The 14378-nt window shown below is 37.4% G+C and overlaps 1 protein-coding gene across 3 annotated transcripts in view; it reads right to left on the bottom strand.

Annotated features, from left to right (window-relative positions):
* LOC122829495 (protocadherin-11 Y-linked-like) overlaps positions 1-14378 on the bottom strand; it is a 40433-nt gene that overhangs the window by 7971 nt on the left and 18084 nt on the right. For 2 of the 3 annotated variants that reach the window (XR_006370373.1, XM_044114091.1), the window contains exons 3-13: positions 12623-12792; positions 12462-12509; positions 12284-12373; positions 11990-12076; positions 4857-4964; positions 4646-4759; positions 4451-4544; positions 4236-4354; positions 2778-2933; positions 2131-2306; positions 81-232 (exon numbers count right to left, since the gene is read on the bottom strand). Coding sequence is in view for 2 of the 3 variants with exons in the window: in XM_044114091.1 (XP_043970026.1) it covers positions 81-232; positions 2131-2306; positions 2778-2933; positions 4236-4354; positions 4451-4544; positions 4646-4759; positions 4857-4964; positions 11990-12076; positions 12284-12373; positions 12462-12509; positions 12623-12792 (1314 nt within the window). In the remaining variant the exon portion in view is untranslated. The remainder of the gene's footprint in view (positions 1-80; positions 233-2130; positions 2307-2777; positions 2934-4235; positions 4355-4450; positions 4545-4645; positions 4760-4856; positions 4965-11989; positions 12077-12283; positions 12374-12461; positions 12510-12622; positions 12793-14378) is intronic. The other variant, XM_044114092.1, reaches the window with a different exon arrangement.

The following is a 14378-nucleotide window of genomic DNA, read 5'->3' as shown; positions in this document are numbered from 1 at the left end:
TGGATAAAGTTCAGGATGTCTGCAGCCTCAGGACCTTCACAGTTTCAGCACTAATGCCTAAATACACAAGAAAAACTGACCTGTGGCGCTGAGCGGAGGTTTGCCATGATCTGTGGCCTCGGCCGTCTGGACCAGTGTGGTGTCTTCTGTTACATCAGCAAGGTCAGAGGTCAGGGTCACTTCTCCTGTTTTGCTGTCTAAGGCCAAAAGAGGCGAATCTCCTTCAGAGAAACTGAAACCAGAAATAAAGATGTAAATGCAGGAATATATTTTTTTTTAAATGTGTGTTTGGTTGAAATACAAGGTTTTTATAAGTTGTCAATTTAATTTTTCAATGTTTTCACTAATACGAAGTAGTACAAAGCTGTTGAATGGATGGCAAATAACATGTGATTTTCAAATTTTTTTAGATAAAAACTTATAAAAACGCAAAATGCTTTTTGTACATATGAAAGGTATGGAGCCCCCTAGGGGACATGGGGAATTTTTTTCTTTTGCGTTACCTCGCAAAACTTTTGCGTTCCCTCTTTGCGTTCCCTCGCAAAAACTGTACTGATCAGTTGTGCGGCATAATTGAATACTGTAAGTCTTTCTTACGGTGGCCGCCGTACTTTCTGATTTAATATAAGGTTATGTAAGGTTTTTCCATGAATGTTAATATCTCGTTGTGAAATATCTGAAGTTTTATATCTTTCTTTATGATACAAATGCACTACAAACCTATGATATAAACAGAAACCCTCCGTAAAGAAATATAAATACTGTACATCCAAACTATATTTCTGAGTTATTATGGCGGCGTAATAACTCATCTGACAGTTTTGATTGTGTCTCTGTTGTGTTGGTAGCCTGAATGGTTTAAAGAGCTGCTTTTATGTTCAGTTCCATCTCAACCTTAACAGACATAAATATGCAGTAAATAAATCGATTTTCAATCAGTTTTTTGCACCAAAGACTTCATAATAAAAAACACGTTTTATTATTAAAAACACGACAAACTAATTATGGTAAAGGGCCGAATTGGGTTAACTCGGGGAATCTCATCTGTCCGTGTATCAATTAGCACCAAACCACTGTCACATTTATCGATTTATTCCATTTTGATTATTATGCTCCAAACTTTGCAAGGACTGACCAACCCGCTCACCGTTTCCTTATACACAGAAACCAGCAGGCCAGTAACCTTCCCATTCATACTTGATGACATCACTCCCACATCGGCACACCCACCACCGAAGTGTCAAAGTCGCGTGCTCCTATCATATCAATAATTACTTATTTCATTCATATGGCTCTTACAGAGCCTAAGTGAAAACGTGTTTTTTATTATGAAGTCTTTGGTGCAAAAAACTGATTGAAAATCGATTTATTTACTGCATATTTATGTCTGTTAAGGTTGAGATGGAACTGAATATAAAAGCAGCTCTTTAAACCATTTAGCTAACCAACACAACAGCGACACAATCAAAACTGTCAGATGACTTATAACGCCGTGATAATAACTCAGAAATATAGTTTGGATGTACAGTATTTATATTTCTTTACGGAGGGTTTCTGTTTATATCATAGGTTTGTGGTGCCTTTGTATCATAAAGAAAGATATAAAACTTCAGATATTTCACAACGAGATATTAACATTCATGGAAAAACCTTACATAACCTTATATTAAATCAGAAAGTACGGCGGCCACCGTAAGAAAGACTTACAGTATTCAATTATGCCGCATAACTGATCAGTACAGTTTTGCGAGGAGCATAAAAACTTTTCAGAGCATAAAACTTTGAGTAGCATAAAAGTTTTTCGAGGCTAAAAAAAAAAATTATGTCCCTAGGGGGCTCCGTAGAAAGGGACACGTTGGAGAACCACCTTTTGGAGTAGTCGAGTCTTTTGCTGTATGTTTCTATCAGCTTCAACACATTCAGGTTTTTCTCCATCAGATTGGAGAGTTTCTATAATATCAATCAGCCTTGATTTTACAAAGTAAGCCTCAATTTTAATCTCTTCTTTTTTGCCTTTGCGAAAAACAAAAAAGACCCTTTAAAATCAACTTTGTCATATTTTGTGTTTGTTTGTTACTATAGATCTCTGTAAACTGCAGTTTGTGGTGGTAATGGGAGTTTTGAGCGAACCTGTAGGTGATAAGCGAGTTGTTTCCGATGTCTTTGTCGGTGGCTCTGAGCGTCAGCAGCACCTTCCTCTTCTCTGCGTCTTTCACCAGGATGCTGGAGTCGCAGCTGCTGGAGCTGAACTCGGGTTTGTTGTCGTTGTCGTCGTCCATGATGCTCACTCTGATGGTGGGGATGTTCTAGAGCGCAAGGTTTGACGTAAAACATTGTTTTGCAAACAAATGTACTGAATAGCTGCTTTAAAAGGGGTCCATTATGCAAAATTCACACTTTTCATGTTTTTGAACTTCCATTTAGGTCTGAGCTGCTTCTAAAAACAGCCCAAAAATATCAGTCTGTTTTTTAGTAAAGTGACAGTTTTTGCTTCTGGAAAATGGGCCGTTTTTTAGTGAAACAACTTCTAATGGTTAATGTCAAAAGTATCACTGGTGTAAACGAAGTGGCCATTGGAGAATTTCAGTCTGGATTGGCAGACTCCTGTTTTGCTGTCTCAGACTTCCTCCAGACTTCCTGTTGAAAAAGGAAGTCTGGAGGAAGTGCTCCGATTACAGAGGGGTCACACTCTTCAGCCTCCCCAGGGAGCTCTATTCAGTTTTCATCTACGCGATTAGAAAGTGCAAAAGAACCGTTACGATGGTAGGAAAACCCACCTTGTCCAAATCAGTGATGTTTTTAGCGAGGGCGTTCACCAGATGGGAGACGTTGTAGATCGACTGATCGAACTCTGGAGCGTTGTCGTTCACGTCTTCCACCGTGACGGACACCACAGCATCAGCCGTCTTCAGAGGGTCGTCTGTCTGGGCCGCCTGCAGACACACAGTCATCTTTCATACACACTGAGCTTTGAGCCACTAGCAGACTAAAAAGATGCAGATTTAGACGTACGAAAGCTACAGAATTAGTTAAGAACTAGGAGCTGCATGTCATGGTTTTCTTAACTTGTTATATTTTTATTCTAAATATACAGATGAAAGCTTAAGTGTTCATACACACTGCAAAAATACAAAATCTTACCAAGTATTTTTGGTATATTTTCTAGCGCAAATATCTTAGTATACTTGAAAACATAAAATAAGTTCCTTATAAGCAACTTTTCAGCAAGATATGAGTTTGTTTTAAGTCCATGTATTTTCTTAATATTGATGAAAAAGTACTAGTTCCACTTATGTGTGGGTCATATCATATTGACAATGATACTGCTTAAAAAAAAAAAACTTGCTTTAAAACTTTAGGAAAGATGTATAACAAACTTTGTTTAGTGTTGGTAAAGCAAAAGGTGAGGCTGGAGCTCATCGTCAGTCATTACTTCACTGGAAATGTCTGTGACTGATGGAAGAAATGAAAATGACCAAGTTCCAGATCATTAGGAATCGTCTACAAGCTTTTACTTTTTGCAGGGTTTTTCCATCCATCCATGGATGGATGGATGGAAGGATAGTTTTGTACAAAATGTTTGCGCTCTAAAAAAACATGAAGGAGAAACGCTTCTTAACATCTTAGAAAAGTAATGTTCTGTTAAATCACAACAGTTTAATTTGTGTATTTAAGTCTTTTTATTTATACTTGGTAGCCAAATTAGCTTCCATTTCTATTTATCTATTTTGCATATTATTTGACACATTAAATATATTTTGTACATATTTATATATGATCATAATGACTGTTTATAAAGGAAAGTAAAAACATTTCCCAAAGAAAATAAAAACATAAAATGTGGACTATCAGAAAACTTGACCCAGTTCCACCAGGTCCGTCAGGAGGAATGGACCAGAACTCCGGCAAACTATTGTCAGAGGCTTGAGGACAAAAACCATGAATAGAGTTCAAATGCAGTGAAAATGTAAGTAAACTTCTGATCTTAAACACATTAATAAATCTGACATACTACTTTTCTCCTTATTGTGGCATTTAGAAAATAGAAATAATTCTGGTAATTCTAACTGACCTAAAACAAGAGAAGTTTGCTGTGATGTAACTTCACAAAGAGTATTTGTGTCTTTTTATTTGGTGTATGTAAACTTCTGTCTTCAGCTGTACACTTGTAATATCACTAATGATGTTCGAGTTTTCTTCATTTTCTTCCAGAGGCTGGGAATAAACGATAATACCTTGATGTTGACAGAGATTTCACTGCTGACCATTTCCTCCCTGTCAAACGACGTCACCACAGACAGAGCTCCGGTGTTGGCGTCGATGTTGAAGTTTGCTTGGTACTCGGCAGGAGAGACTGAACAAACATACATATTTTTAAATGTACATGACTGATCAATATGCTCAGTCTCTGTTTTATGGTGAACATGTCTGAACTGCAGGTTTTCTGTACCTGAAGTGATGCTGTATGTTATCGTCATGTTGATTCCAGTGTCTCCATCTTGGGCCTTTATTGGTTCTGGTTTTATTTCACTGAGAACCCCAACCTGAAACAAAGTCAGTTCTTCAGAGCAACTCTTTCAGTTTCAAATAAATTTCTGCTTTACACACACAAAAAATTAGTTAAAACTCAGTAAATGAGACTCACCTGGTTCTCTGGAACAGCAGCCTGGTAGAGACTGTGGCTGAAAAGGGGATTTAAGTCATCAAAGTCTTCTACTATAATCTCAACTGAGGTTGTGTCATTGTTTCCACCAATGTCCTGCAACAACAGGAACAAAGAAAAGGATGGCATATTTATGATGGAGTTAAATAAATCAGACTGTATAAATATGTTGTATCACTGTGTGTGTTCTTACGCTGGCAGTGACAATAAAATTGTACTTTGGTACTACGCTGTAGTTCAGAGGTCTCATTAAGATAAACAGCCCGGAGTTTGTTAAGAAAAAGTCTGCTGTTTCTGGAGTCTAGAAGGAGAACGATGACATGAACATTCAGTGATATGCAGAACATTTGTAGAAAACCAAAACATACTTAACATTTAATGCACTTAATAGGCTTAATTATCAGACAATTAGAATGGAAAATGCAATGATTTGATAGTAAATGGCTAGAAAATATTAGTAAAAATACTAGTCACTGTAATGCATGGTGGAGCAAAACGTTGGTGTCAAATGTTTGTTTATGTCATTTAATTGGCTCTACAAACTTAAGAAAATGAAAAGGTATGATGTTTTATTAGAGAATTTATCTTTTAAGGTTGCCAATAATGCTGGAAATAATAAAGACGTGGAATTTTGATTTTTAGTTGTGTTACCACCCCACGCCACTAGAGGCAATAGCAGACCAAAAAGATGCAGATTAGCTACAGAATTAGTTAAGAACTAGGAGCTGCGTTGAAGTAAATAAGAGACAGATTTCCAGATACATGCTGAAAAATAAAAACAGGAACTCTTTTCTAAAGGTGAAGATATATCACAGATTTAAAAAATAAAATAAAAACCAAAAACCGCGGATAATCATTTCCGGAGCACAATGGCCCCATTTAAGGTATGAAATTGGCATGTGCTCCGTCTCCTCCCCTTTCTGTTTTTTTGCGGCGAGGTCCTTCTCCCTCTCTGACTGTTTTCAGTCTTTTCAATGTGTAGAAGAAGAGCACCTGTTGCTCGTTGTGTCTATAGGGCTCAGCACTGCCCCCTACCAGTGAGGCATGGTACTTTCTGCCTTACCTTGCGCACTTTCACTGCATATTTATGGCCAATCAGAAAGACTAAATACAGGTCCTTCTCAATATATTAGCATATTGTGATAAAGTTCATTATTTTCCATAATGCAATGATAAAAATTGAACATTCAAATATTTTAGATTCATTGCACACTAACTGAAATATTTCAGGTCTTTTATTGTATTGACACGGATGATTTTGGCATACAGCTCATGAAAACCCAAAATTCCTATCTCACAAAATTAGCATATCATGAAAAGGGTCTCTAAACGAGCAATGAACCTAATAATCTGAATCAACGAATTAACTCTAAACACCTGCAAAACCCCAATCATTGGTAAGACTGCCGATCTGACTGCTGTCCAGAAGCCCATCATTGACACCCTCAAGCAAGAGGGTATGACACAGAAAGATATTTCTGAACGAGTAGGCTGTTCCCAGAGTGCTGTATCAAGGCACCTCAGTGGGAAGTCTGTGGGAAGGAAAAAGTGGCAGAAAATGCTGCACAATGGTAAGAGGCGACTGGACCCTGAGGAAGATTGTGGAGAAGGGCCGATTCCAGACCTTGAGGGACCTGCTGAAGCAGTGGACCGAGTTTGGAGTAGAAACATCCAGAGCCACCGTGCACAGGTGTGTGCAGGAAATGGGCTACAGGTGCCACATTCCCCAGGTCAAGCCACTTTTGAACCAGAAACAGTGGCAGAGGCGCCTGACCTGGGCTACAGAGAAGAAGCACTGGACTGTTGTTAGTGGTCCAAAGTACTTTTTTCGGATGAAAGCAAATTTTGCATGTCATTTGGAAATCAAGGTGCCAGAGTCCGGAGGAAGACTGGGGAGAAGAAAATGCCAAAATTCCAGAAGTTACACAGTGTCAAGTACTCACAGCTGCTGGTGTTGGTCCACTGTGGGGTTTTTTTATTACTTATTTTTTATTGAACATTTCTGAACACATACAGTGGAGAGGCATCAATACATTCAACTTCATACACAATGTTGGACAACCGTGTCCATATTTAGCTGGATACAAGAATGGCATTTGGCCGGCGTCTGTAGTCGCTCCATTTTTCCCATTTAACAACAAACTTGTCCTCCTGCAGTCTTAGTCTATATGTGATTTTCTCCATTACGAAAATCTCTTCCACAATGCTCAGCCACTGCTCCACTGCAGGAGGGTCTTGTCTATGCCATAGTTTTGTGATGGTTTTCCTTGATGCTGAAAGTAATATTTTTAACAGATATTCATCGTCCTTTTGAATTACATCGTGTGTGAGGCATCCCAGGTAGAGTGTTTTACATGATCTGGGTATTCCGTATCCCAATATGTTTTTCAAGATAAGGCTAACATTATGCCAGTATGTGGTTAGCTTTTGACAAGACCAGAATATGTGTGTGTGGCCTACATCAGTCTGGCCACAGAGTCTCCAGCATGGCTGTGAACTGGATACCATCCCGGACTTGATCTCTGGTGTTATAAAGAATCTAATCATGTTTTTCCAATTAAATTCCCTCCACACACGGGAGCAGGTGGCCATGCACTGCATTTTACAAATTTTAAACTATTCCTCCTCGCTTATGTGCTCCTTCAATTCGTCCTCCCATTTTTCTTCGATGTACACAGTAGATGTCTTCCTGCCTGCCATCAGTCCCTGGTAAAGTGCTGAAATAACCCGCAATTTATTCCCCTCATAGGCCTTACAAAATATCTCTATTATTTTACTTACGTTGGTTTTTATCTCTTTCTCATAATAATCTTTTATTTGCAGATATCTATACTGGTCTGGATCCTCCAGTTCATATTTTCCCTTTAAGCTATTAAAGTTCAGCAGATTGCCCTTTTCAGTCAGTTTACACAATGCTGTGGCACCTTTATCTGCCCATTGTTTGAAACCTGTATCATAAATACCTGGTTTAAACCTCGGGTCCCAAGCAAACCAGCTCAAACTCCTTATTTCTTTCTCTAAATTGTAATTATCAATCACTGTGTTCCATATTTCAATCGTAGTTTTAGTTATTGAATCTAGCTTATTGCTTAGTTTGCCTAAGAGTATTTTATGTGCTATTAAATTTTTAACTTCTATGTCTTTTCTACTTATTTCCATATTTTTCCATTTTGAAACATAGTCATCATTGCACCAACATACCAGGGGTCTAATTTGTGCGGCCCAGAAATATTCTTTTAGGGCTGGTAAACCCAGGCCTCCTTTATCTTTTGGGAGCTGAAGTGTTTTATATCTGACCCTAGGTTTCTTCCCGTTCCATATAAACCTTGAAATCCATCTGTCCCATTCTACAAATTGTTTTTGCGGGATAATCAGTGGCAGGGACTGAAACAGGTATAACAGTCGTGGTAAAATATTTATTTTAATTATCTCCACTCTAGAGCTAAGATCCAAGCCAATGTCCATCCATCGCCCCAGGTCTTTCTTAATATTGTGGTTTATTTCTAAATAATTTGCATCATAGAGTTTGTCAATTGTTTTGGTTATGTTTACCCCCAAATATTTTATAGATTTTTCATTCCACTTAAGTTTGTAAGTATCCCTTATTTTCTGCTGCGGGGAGTAATTTATTGTTAGGACCTGTGTTTTTTCCACGTTAATTTTGTATCCAGAGAATTTCCCATACTCCTCAAGCAAACTTAGTGTTTTTAAAAACATTTCATTTGGGTTTTTTAGATAAATCAAAATGTCATCTGCAAACAACCCTATTTTATGTTCTTCCCCTCCTATTTCCACTCCTTTCATTTCCTCTTCCTGCCTAATCATCTGAGCTAGTGGCTCTATAAACAGAGCAAAAAGACTCGGAGAGAGGCAGCATCCCTGCCGTGTTCCTCTCTCCAGAGTAAAACTTCCTGACAGGTTGCCATTTATTTTAATCCTTTCAATTGGGTCTTGATAAATTGATTTAATACAATTTACAAATGTCTCATTAAATCCAAATTTTTCTAAGACCTTACACAAAAAGTTCCAATTAACACTGTCGAAGGCTTTTTCCGCATCTATACTTATCAAAACTGCCTGTTCCCCTCTTCTTTGCAGACGGTCTATGATATGAAGAGTTCTCCTTATACTGTCTTGTGTTTGTCTTTCCTTTATAAAACCAGTTTGATCCTCATCAATTAAATCCTGCATTAAATTTTCCATTCTTTTAGCTATGATAAAGGAAAACAGTTTATAGTCTACATTTAGTACCGATATCGGTCTATAGTTGTGGCAGTATTCTTGGTCTTTACCTTCCTTTGGGATTACGGAAATAATGGCTTCTTTCCAAGAAGGAGGCATCTTGCCAGTCCTGAGACTATAATTAAACGAGTCATATAACAGTGGTGTTAAATGTTTTTGAAGGTTTTATAAAAAGAAGCCCCTAAACCATCTAACCCTGGTGACTTTCCTGTTTCAGTCCTGCCAATTGCCTTTGTAATCTCTTCCTCTGTAATTTGAGAAGTCAATGTCGCATTTTGTTTTGTGCCTATTGCTGGTAAATCCAATTTTTCCAGAAAATTACTCACCTCCTCTTCCCTTGCCGATGGTGGCTGTGCATATAAAGTTTTGTAATATTGCTCAAATGTTCTTTGTATTTCTTCTTGTTCATATAAGATTGTATTGGATAGTGGATCTCTTATTTTATGTATGCTACCTAATGTTTGTTGTTTCTTAACGCGCCTAGCCAAATTTTTTGTAGCTTTCGGTCCCCCCTTATAGTACATTTGTTTAGTAAATCTAGCCTTCTTTTCTACCTCCTCCCATAAACTCTCATCCATTTTTTTCCTGGTTTCTTTAATCAGATTAAATATGTCTGGGTCATTTGTTTATGTTGTTGTTCTAAATCTCTTAGCTTTCTTATTAGTTTATTGTATGTTTCTAATCTTGCTTTTTTCATAAATGCTGTGTAAGAAATCATTTCCCCCGTATTACTGCCTTCAGGGCATCCCAAAGAATTACTGGGTCTACTTCACCATTATCATTTTCCTCTTTGTAACGGATTATCTCCTCTCTTACTTCACCAACTAGTCCCTTGTTATTTAATATACCTTCATTTAGTCTCTATAGAGTATTGTTCTTTTTGCTGTCCAAATGGATCTTAAGATAGATTGCGTTATGATCGGAAACGTCTGAAACTCCAATCCTACACTCTTTCACTCTGTGTAGTTCTCTCTTGTTCATTAGTATATAGTCAATTCTGGAATAAATACCATGTGATATTGAATAATGGGTATAATCTTGATCTAAGGGGTGAAATTCTCTCCAATTGCCATTTCTAACATCATGGTGTTCATGTACCTACTGATTTGTTTTTTACTATTTTTCTTGCTTGTAGTATCCATCCTATAATTTAACACCGCATTAAAGTCCCCGCTACATATCAATATTCCCTCTGCTTCCAAGTTAATGAGATCAATTATTTTCTTAAAAAGTACTTTGTCACTTTCTGGAGGGGCATATACATTGAGTAGTGTGGTTAACTGGTTTTTTCCAATTTGCCCTTTATTATTAAGTATCTTCCTTCTTTATCCCCAATTTCCTCCAAAAATTCAAACTTTACACTATTTGAAATCAGTGTCATATCTCCACGCTTATGCCTTTCTCCAAATGAGGAGGAAAATGAGTTTCCATAATCTCAGCCTCTCCACTTGAACTATGAACTCTCTGCTGTTTTAAGAGCTTCAAAATGGCGGCCTTCGCTTCCGTGTTGCTCTCTTCCAGCTCTGCGGCCCTGCGCCTGTCATGTCCTCTTGTTGTTTCTGTATTTCCGCATCATTCTGTGCCACTTTTTTCTTAATTTCTTCTTTAAAGCCCATAAATTCTCGCTTCACCTCCTCTTTGAATTCGTCTTTGAATTGTGTGAGATTCTCCTTGTGTGAGAAGTCTCGGATTTCCGCCGTGATGTTATGTAGCCCCTCCAACACGGCCTGTAGCTGACTCGAGTCGTCGCTTTCTTCTTCCATTTCCTCAGCGTCGGGGTTGTATACTTCTGCCATTTTCTTCCTTATGCTTCTCTGCTTGCGTCCTCCACTCATTTCGTGTCTGGTTAAAATTGTATTTTAACTAATTTCCTTGGATTAGGGAGGTTTTTTTTTTCCTTCGACAAGGGAGCTCGAATTTATGCTGCCATCTTGCTCAGTGTCCACCGGAAGTCTGGTCCACTGTGTTTTATCAAGGGCAGGGTCAATGCCCTTGATAAAACTAGCTATCAGGAGATTTTGGAGCACTATCAGGAGATTTTGGAGCACTTCATGCTTCCATCTGCTGAAAAGCTTTATGGAGATGAAGATTAAATTTTTCAGCACAACCTGGCACCAGCTCACAGTGCCAAAACCACTGGTAAATGGTTTACTGACCATGGTATCACTGTGCTCAATTGGCCTGCCAACTCTCCTGACTTGAACCCCATAGAGAATCTGTGGGATATTGTGAAGGGAAAGTTGAGAGAAGCAAGACCCAACACTCTGGATGAGCTAAAGGCCGCTATCGAAGCATCCTGGGCCTCCATAACACCTCAGCAGTGCCATGGGCTGATTGCCTCCATGCCACGCCGCATTGAAGCAGTCATTTCTGCAAAAGAATTCCTGACCAAGTATTGAGTGCATAACTGTACATAATTATTTGGAGGTTGACTTTTTTTGTATTAAAAACACTTTTCTTTTATTGATTGGATGAAATATGCTAATTTTGTGAGAGAAATTTTGGGTTTTCATGAGCTGTATGCCAAAATCATCATTATTAAAACAATAAAAGACCTGAAATATTTCAGTTAGTGTGCAATGAATCTAAAATATACGAATGTTAAATTTTTATCATTACATTATGGAAAATAATGAACTTTATCACAATATGCTAATATTTTGAGAAGGACCTGTATGTCACACACATTCATTAAATATACCAAACAGACTGTGGAACATCAACATATGTAGAAAATTTGTAATTAAACAAGTACATTGGCGATATAAAGAGAGACAGCAATGGGCATGCGCCTGCTGTCACTCCGGTCTTCTTTCATGTATTTCAACAGGTAATGCGTAAATTCTGCGATTTTGACCATAAAAATATTGAAATTACCAATAAGAAAAGCAATTTATAGAAAATTCAAGAGAACAAATTGATTTTCTCTCATCATTGTTAACATCTATTTTACTTCTCATGTGCTTAATTTACTTGTCAGAATTACAGGTGAGATTTCCTCACCTGCTTCAGGGTTTATATGCATAAAACATACTCTATACTATTAGTATTGTTATTTAACGATATTGATTGCAAAGTTCTTACATAGGTGTATGTCAGGAGGTTGAATTCAGGTGTGCTGTCTGCATCCACGGCTGTCACTCGCAGAACCTCCGTGTTCACGGACAGACTCTGGAAAACCAAACAGAACGATTGAGAGAGAAAAGGAGGAGAGATAAAATGGTGTCTTCCTCATTTCTTTGAGAAAACAATGAAATGTGAAGGCAGAAAGTTGAACATTTAATTTGATCATATTGAATAATTCATCACCAATATTATTTCTCTTAGATGTTGCAGATGTGTGAAAGGTTTACAGTTCCTTTCAAGATATTCACTTACCTCTGAAACAGTTTGAGAATAAAACGTCTTATCAAATACTGGACTGTTGTCATTGATATCATTGATTATCAGCCTGCGGGAGTTGTTGTACTGTAAAAATAAAAACAGAAAGTGACGGGTTTTAGATGTTATTCAGTCAGTTTGCAATGTTTGCTCCATATTTTGGAATTTCACCCACCTTCAAATCATCATTGCACAGTAATATGTATTGCAAAACCCTGTCATTCTGCAACATAAAAACACAGTGGACATTAGTTCTGCTGAAACGTGTTAGCATAAATTATGCTGAACATCTCATTCAGCAAACAAATTCAGGTACAACAAAATGGGGGACCGTACCGTAAAGAATATTCCGGCATCGGCGTCGAGCGGCTTCTTGGTGCGAACAGTCGCTGTGGTGTCCCCTGGTTCAAAGTTCAACTCCAGAAACTGAAGATGCTCAGGATAAGTGTTTTGCTCCAGAGTCACGATAGTTCCAGCTGGGATATCGGACACCAGCTCCACATCACCTGCAACAGCAAAACATTATCCGATAAACTTACATTTTCTCATGAATTGATTAAATCCAGTTACCAATAAATGATCTGTTTGTGTGATCATAACATAATAGAGAAAAGGTATACTCAACGGAGAAAGTCAGTCTTAATTTATATATTTCTAATCTTAATTAAATTATCTGCAGAATGACATCATTCAGGTTTTTTTCACCGAAGTTCAAAGAAGAAAATATTGCTAAAATTGCACAGATTTACACAATAGAAAAATCAAAGAATTTCTGTAAATGTCTACTAAATGGTTAAAATGCTATTGCTGGGATCCAACTGTGACACATTGTATCATTAGTATACTTATTTTGAAAAAAATATTTCTTCTTTGTGCTTTTAGTGACAAGCTGCACTTCCTGTTCTTACCAAGCCTGGTGAGACGTTGTGATGTCATAAAGAGGGAGATCTTTAAAATAGTACCACTGGAAATCAGAATGAGGTATAAAACACGCACAACTGTGTTTGGTGATAAGAAAGGTTCTTTGTTTATTTAAGAAGTGAGTTCTTGTGCTGACATTCAGAGCATTACGTGTCCAGGCTCCTGATTGTCTTTGTCAGCTTATAACTAAATGATCTGCTGCTCATGTTCTTCGTTCTCAGACTCTGAATCTCCTCGTTGTTCCAAGAACACGGTTAAAACCTAAAGGGGACCAGACCTTTCAGTCGGTGGCCTCAAGTTTGCCCTTGTTCTGCTGACTCTGTGGAGGTTTTTAAAAAGCAACTAAAAACATTTAGATTTTCCCAGGCTTTTATCTCTTCATTTTACTGTTTCTTATGTTGGTTTTTATGTTTTGTATGGTTTAAAAGCTCATTTCTAAAACCGCCCAATTTCGAAAGAATCGTGTTTTTATTATTATTTTTTTACATAATTTATTTCTTGAGCTTACATTTTAAATGGAAACAGAGTGTTACTCAGCTACCCTCAAGCTGTAATTTGAGCGTTTGGGTTTTATAACAAGATGGGGCTACACCAGATGAAAATTAAATATTAAACTTTTCAGTTGAAATATAGAAGACAGAAATAGTATCTTCTATTGAACCATGGAAACAGATAAGGAGCAATTTTATGGCAGTAATGTGAATTTCACGTATTGCAGGTAATGACATTTTCTTATTTAACATAAAAAAACATCAAAATATTTTACTTATAGTTCTTCAAATCTTTATAAAATCACAAAACTGGTTGAGAGAATCAACAGATTGTGAAACATAAAACCAAGACAATACCATCCCAGACACCAAAGACTTTAACAACTTAAAGATGTTCTGTTTATTATATCAGATGTTTCTTTCAAAAGCAGAACTTGAATTTGTTAAATGTTTAACAATATTTTAGGACAGAAGTTACTCAGCTACCCTCAAGCTGTAATTTGAGGGTCTGTTTTTCGTTGTGAAGGACCTGAAGGAGAGAAACGTTTGGGTTTTATAACAAGATGGGGCTACACCAGATGAAAATTAAATATTAAACTTTTCAGTTGAAATATAGAAGATACAGAAATAGTGATAAGTGGATCTTGAACCATGGACCCAACAGATAAGGAGCAATTTTA

This window comes from Gambusia affinis, linkage group LG04 (assembly GCF_019740435.1).
Source record: "Gambusia affinis linkage group LG04, SWU_Gaff_1.0, whole genome shotgun sequence".
Taxonomy (NCBI): Eukaryota; Metazoa; Chordata; class Actinopteri; order Cyprinodontiformes; family Poeciliidae; genus Gambusia; species Gambusia affinis.
The sequence above is the reverse complement of the archived record's forward strand: the minus strand, read 5'-3'. Positions and strand labels throughout refer to the sequence as shown.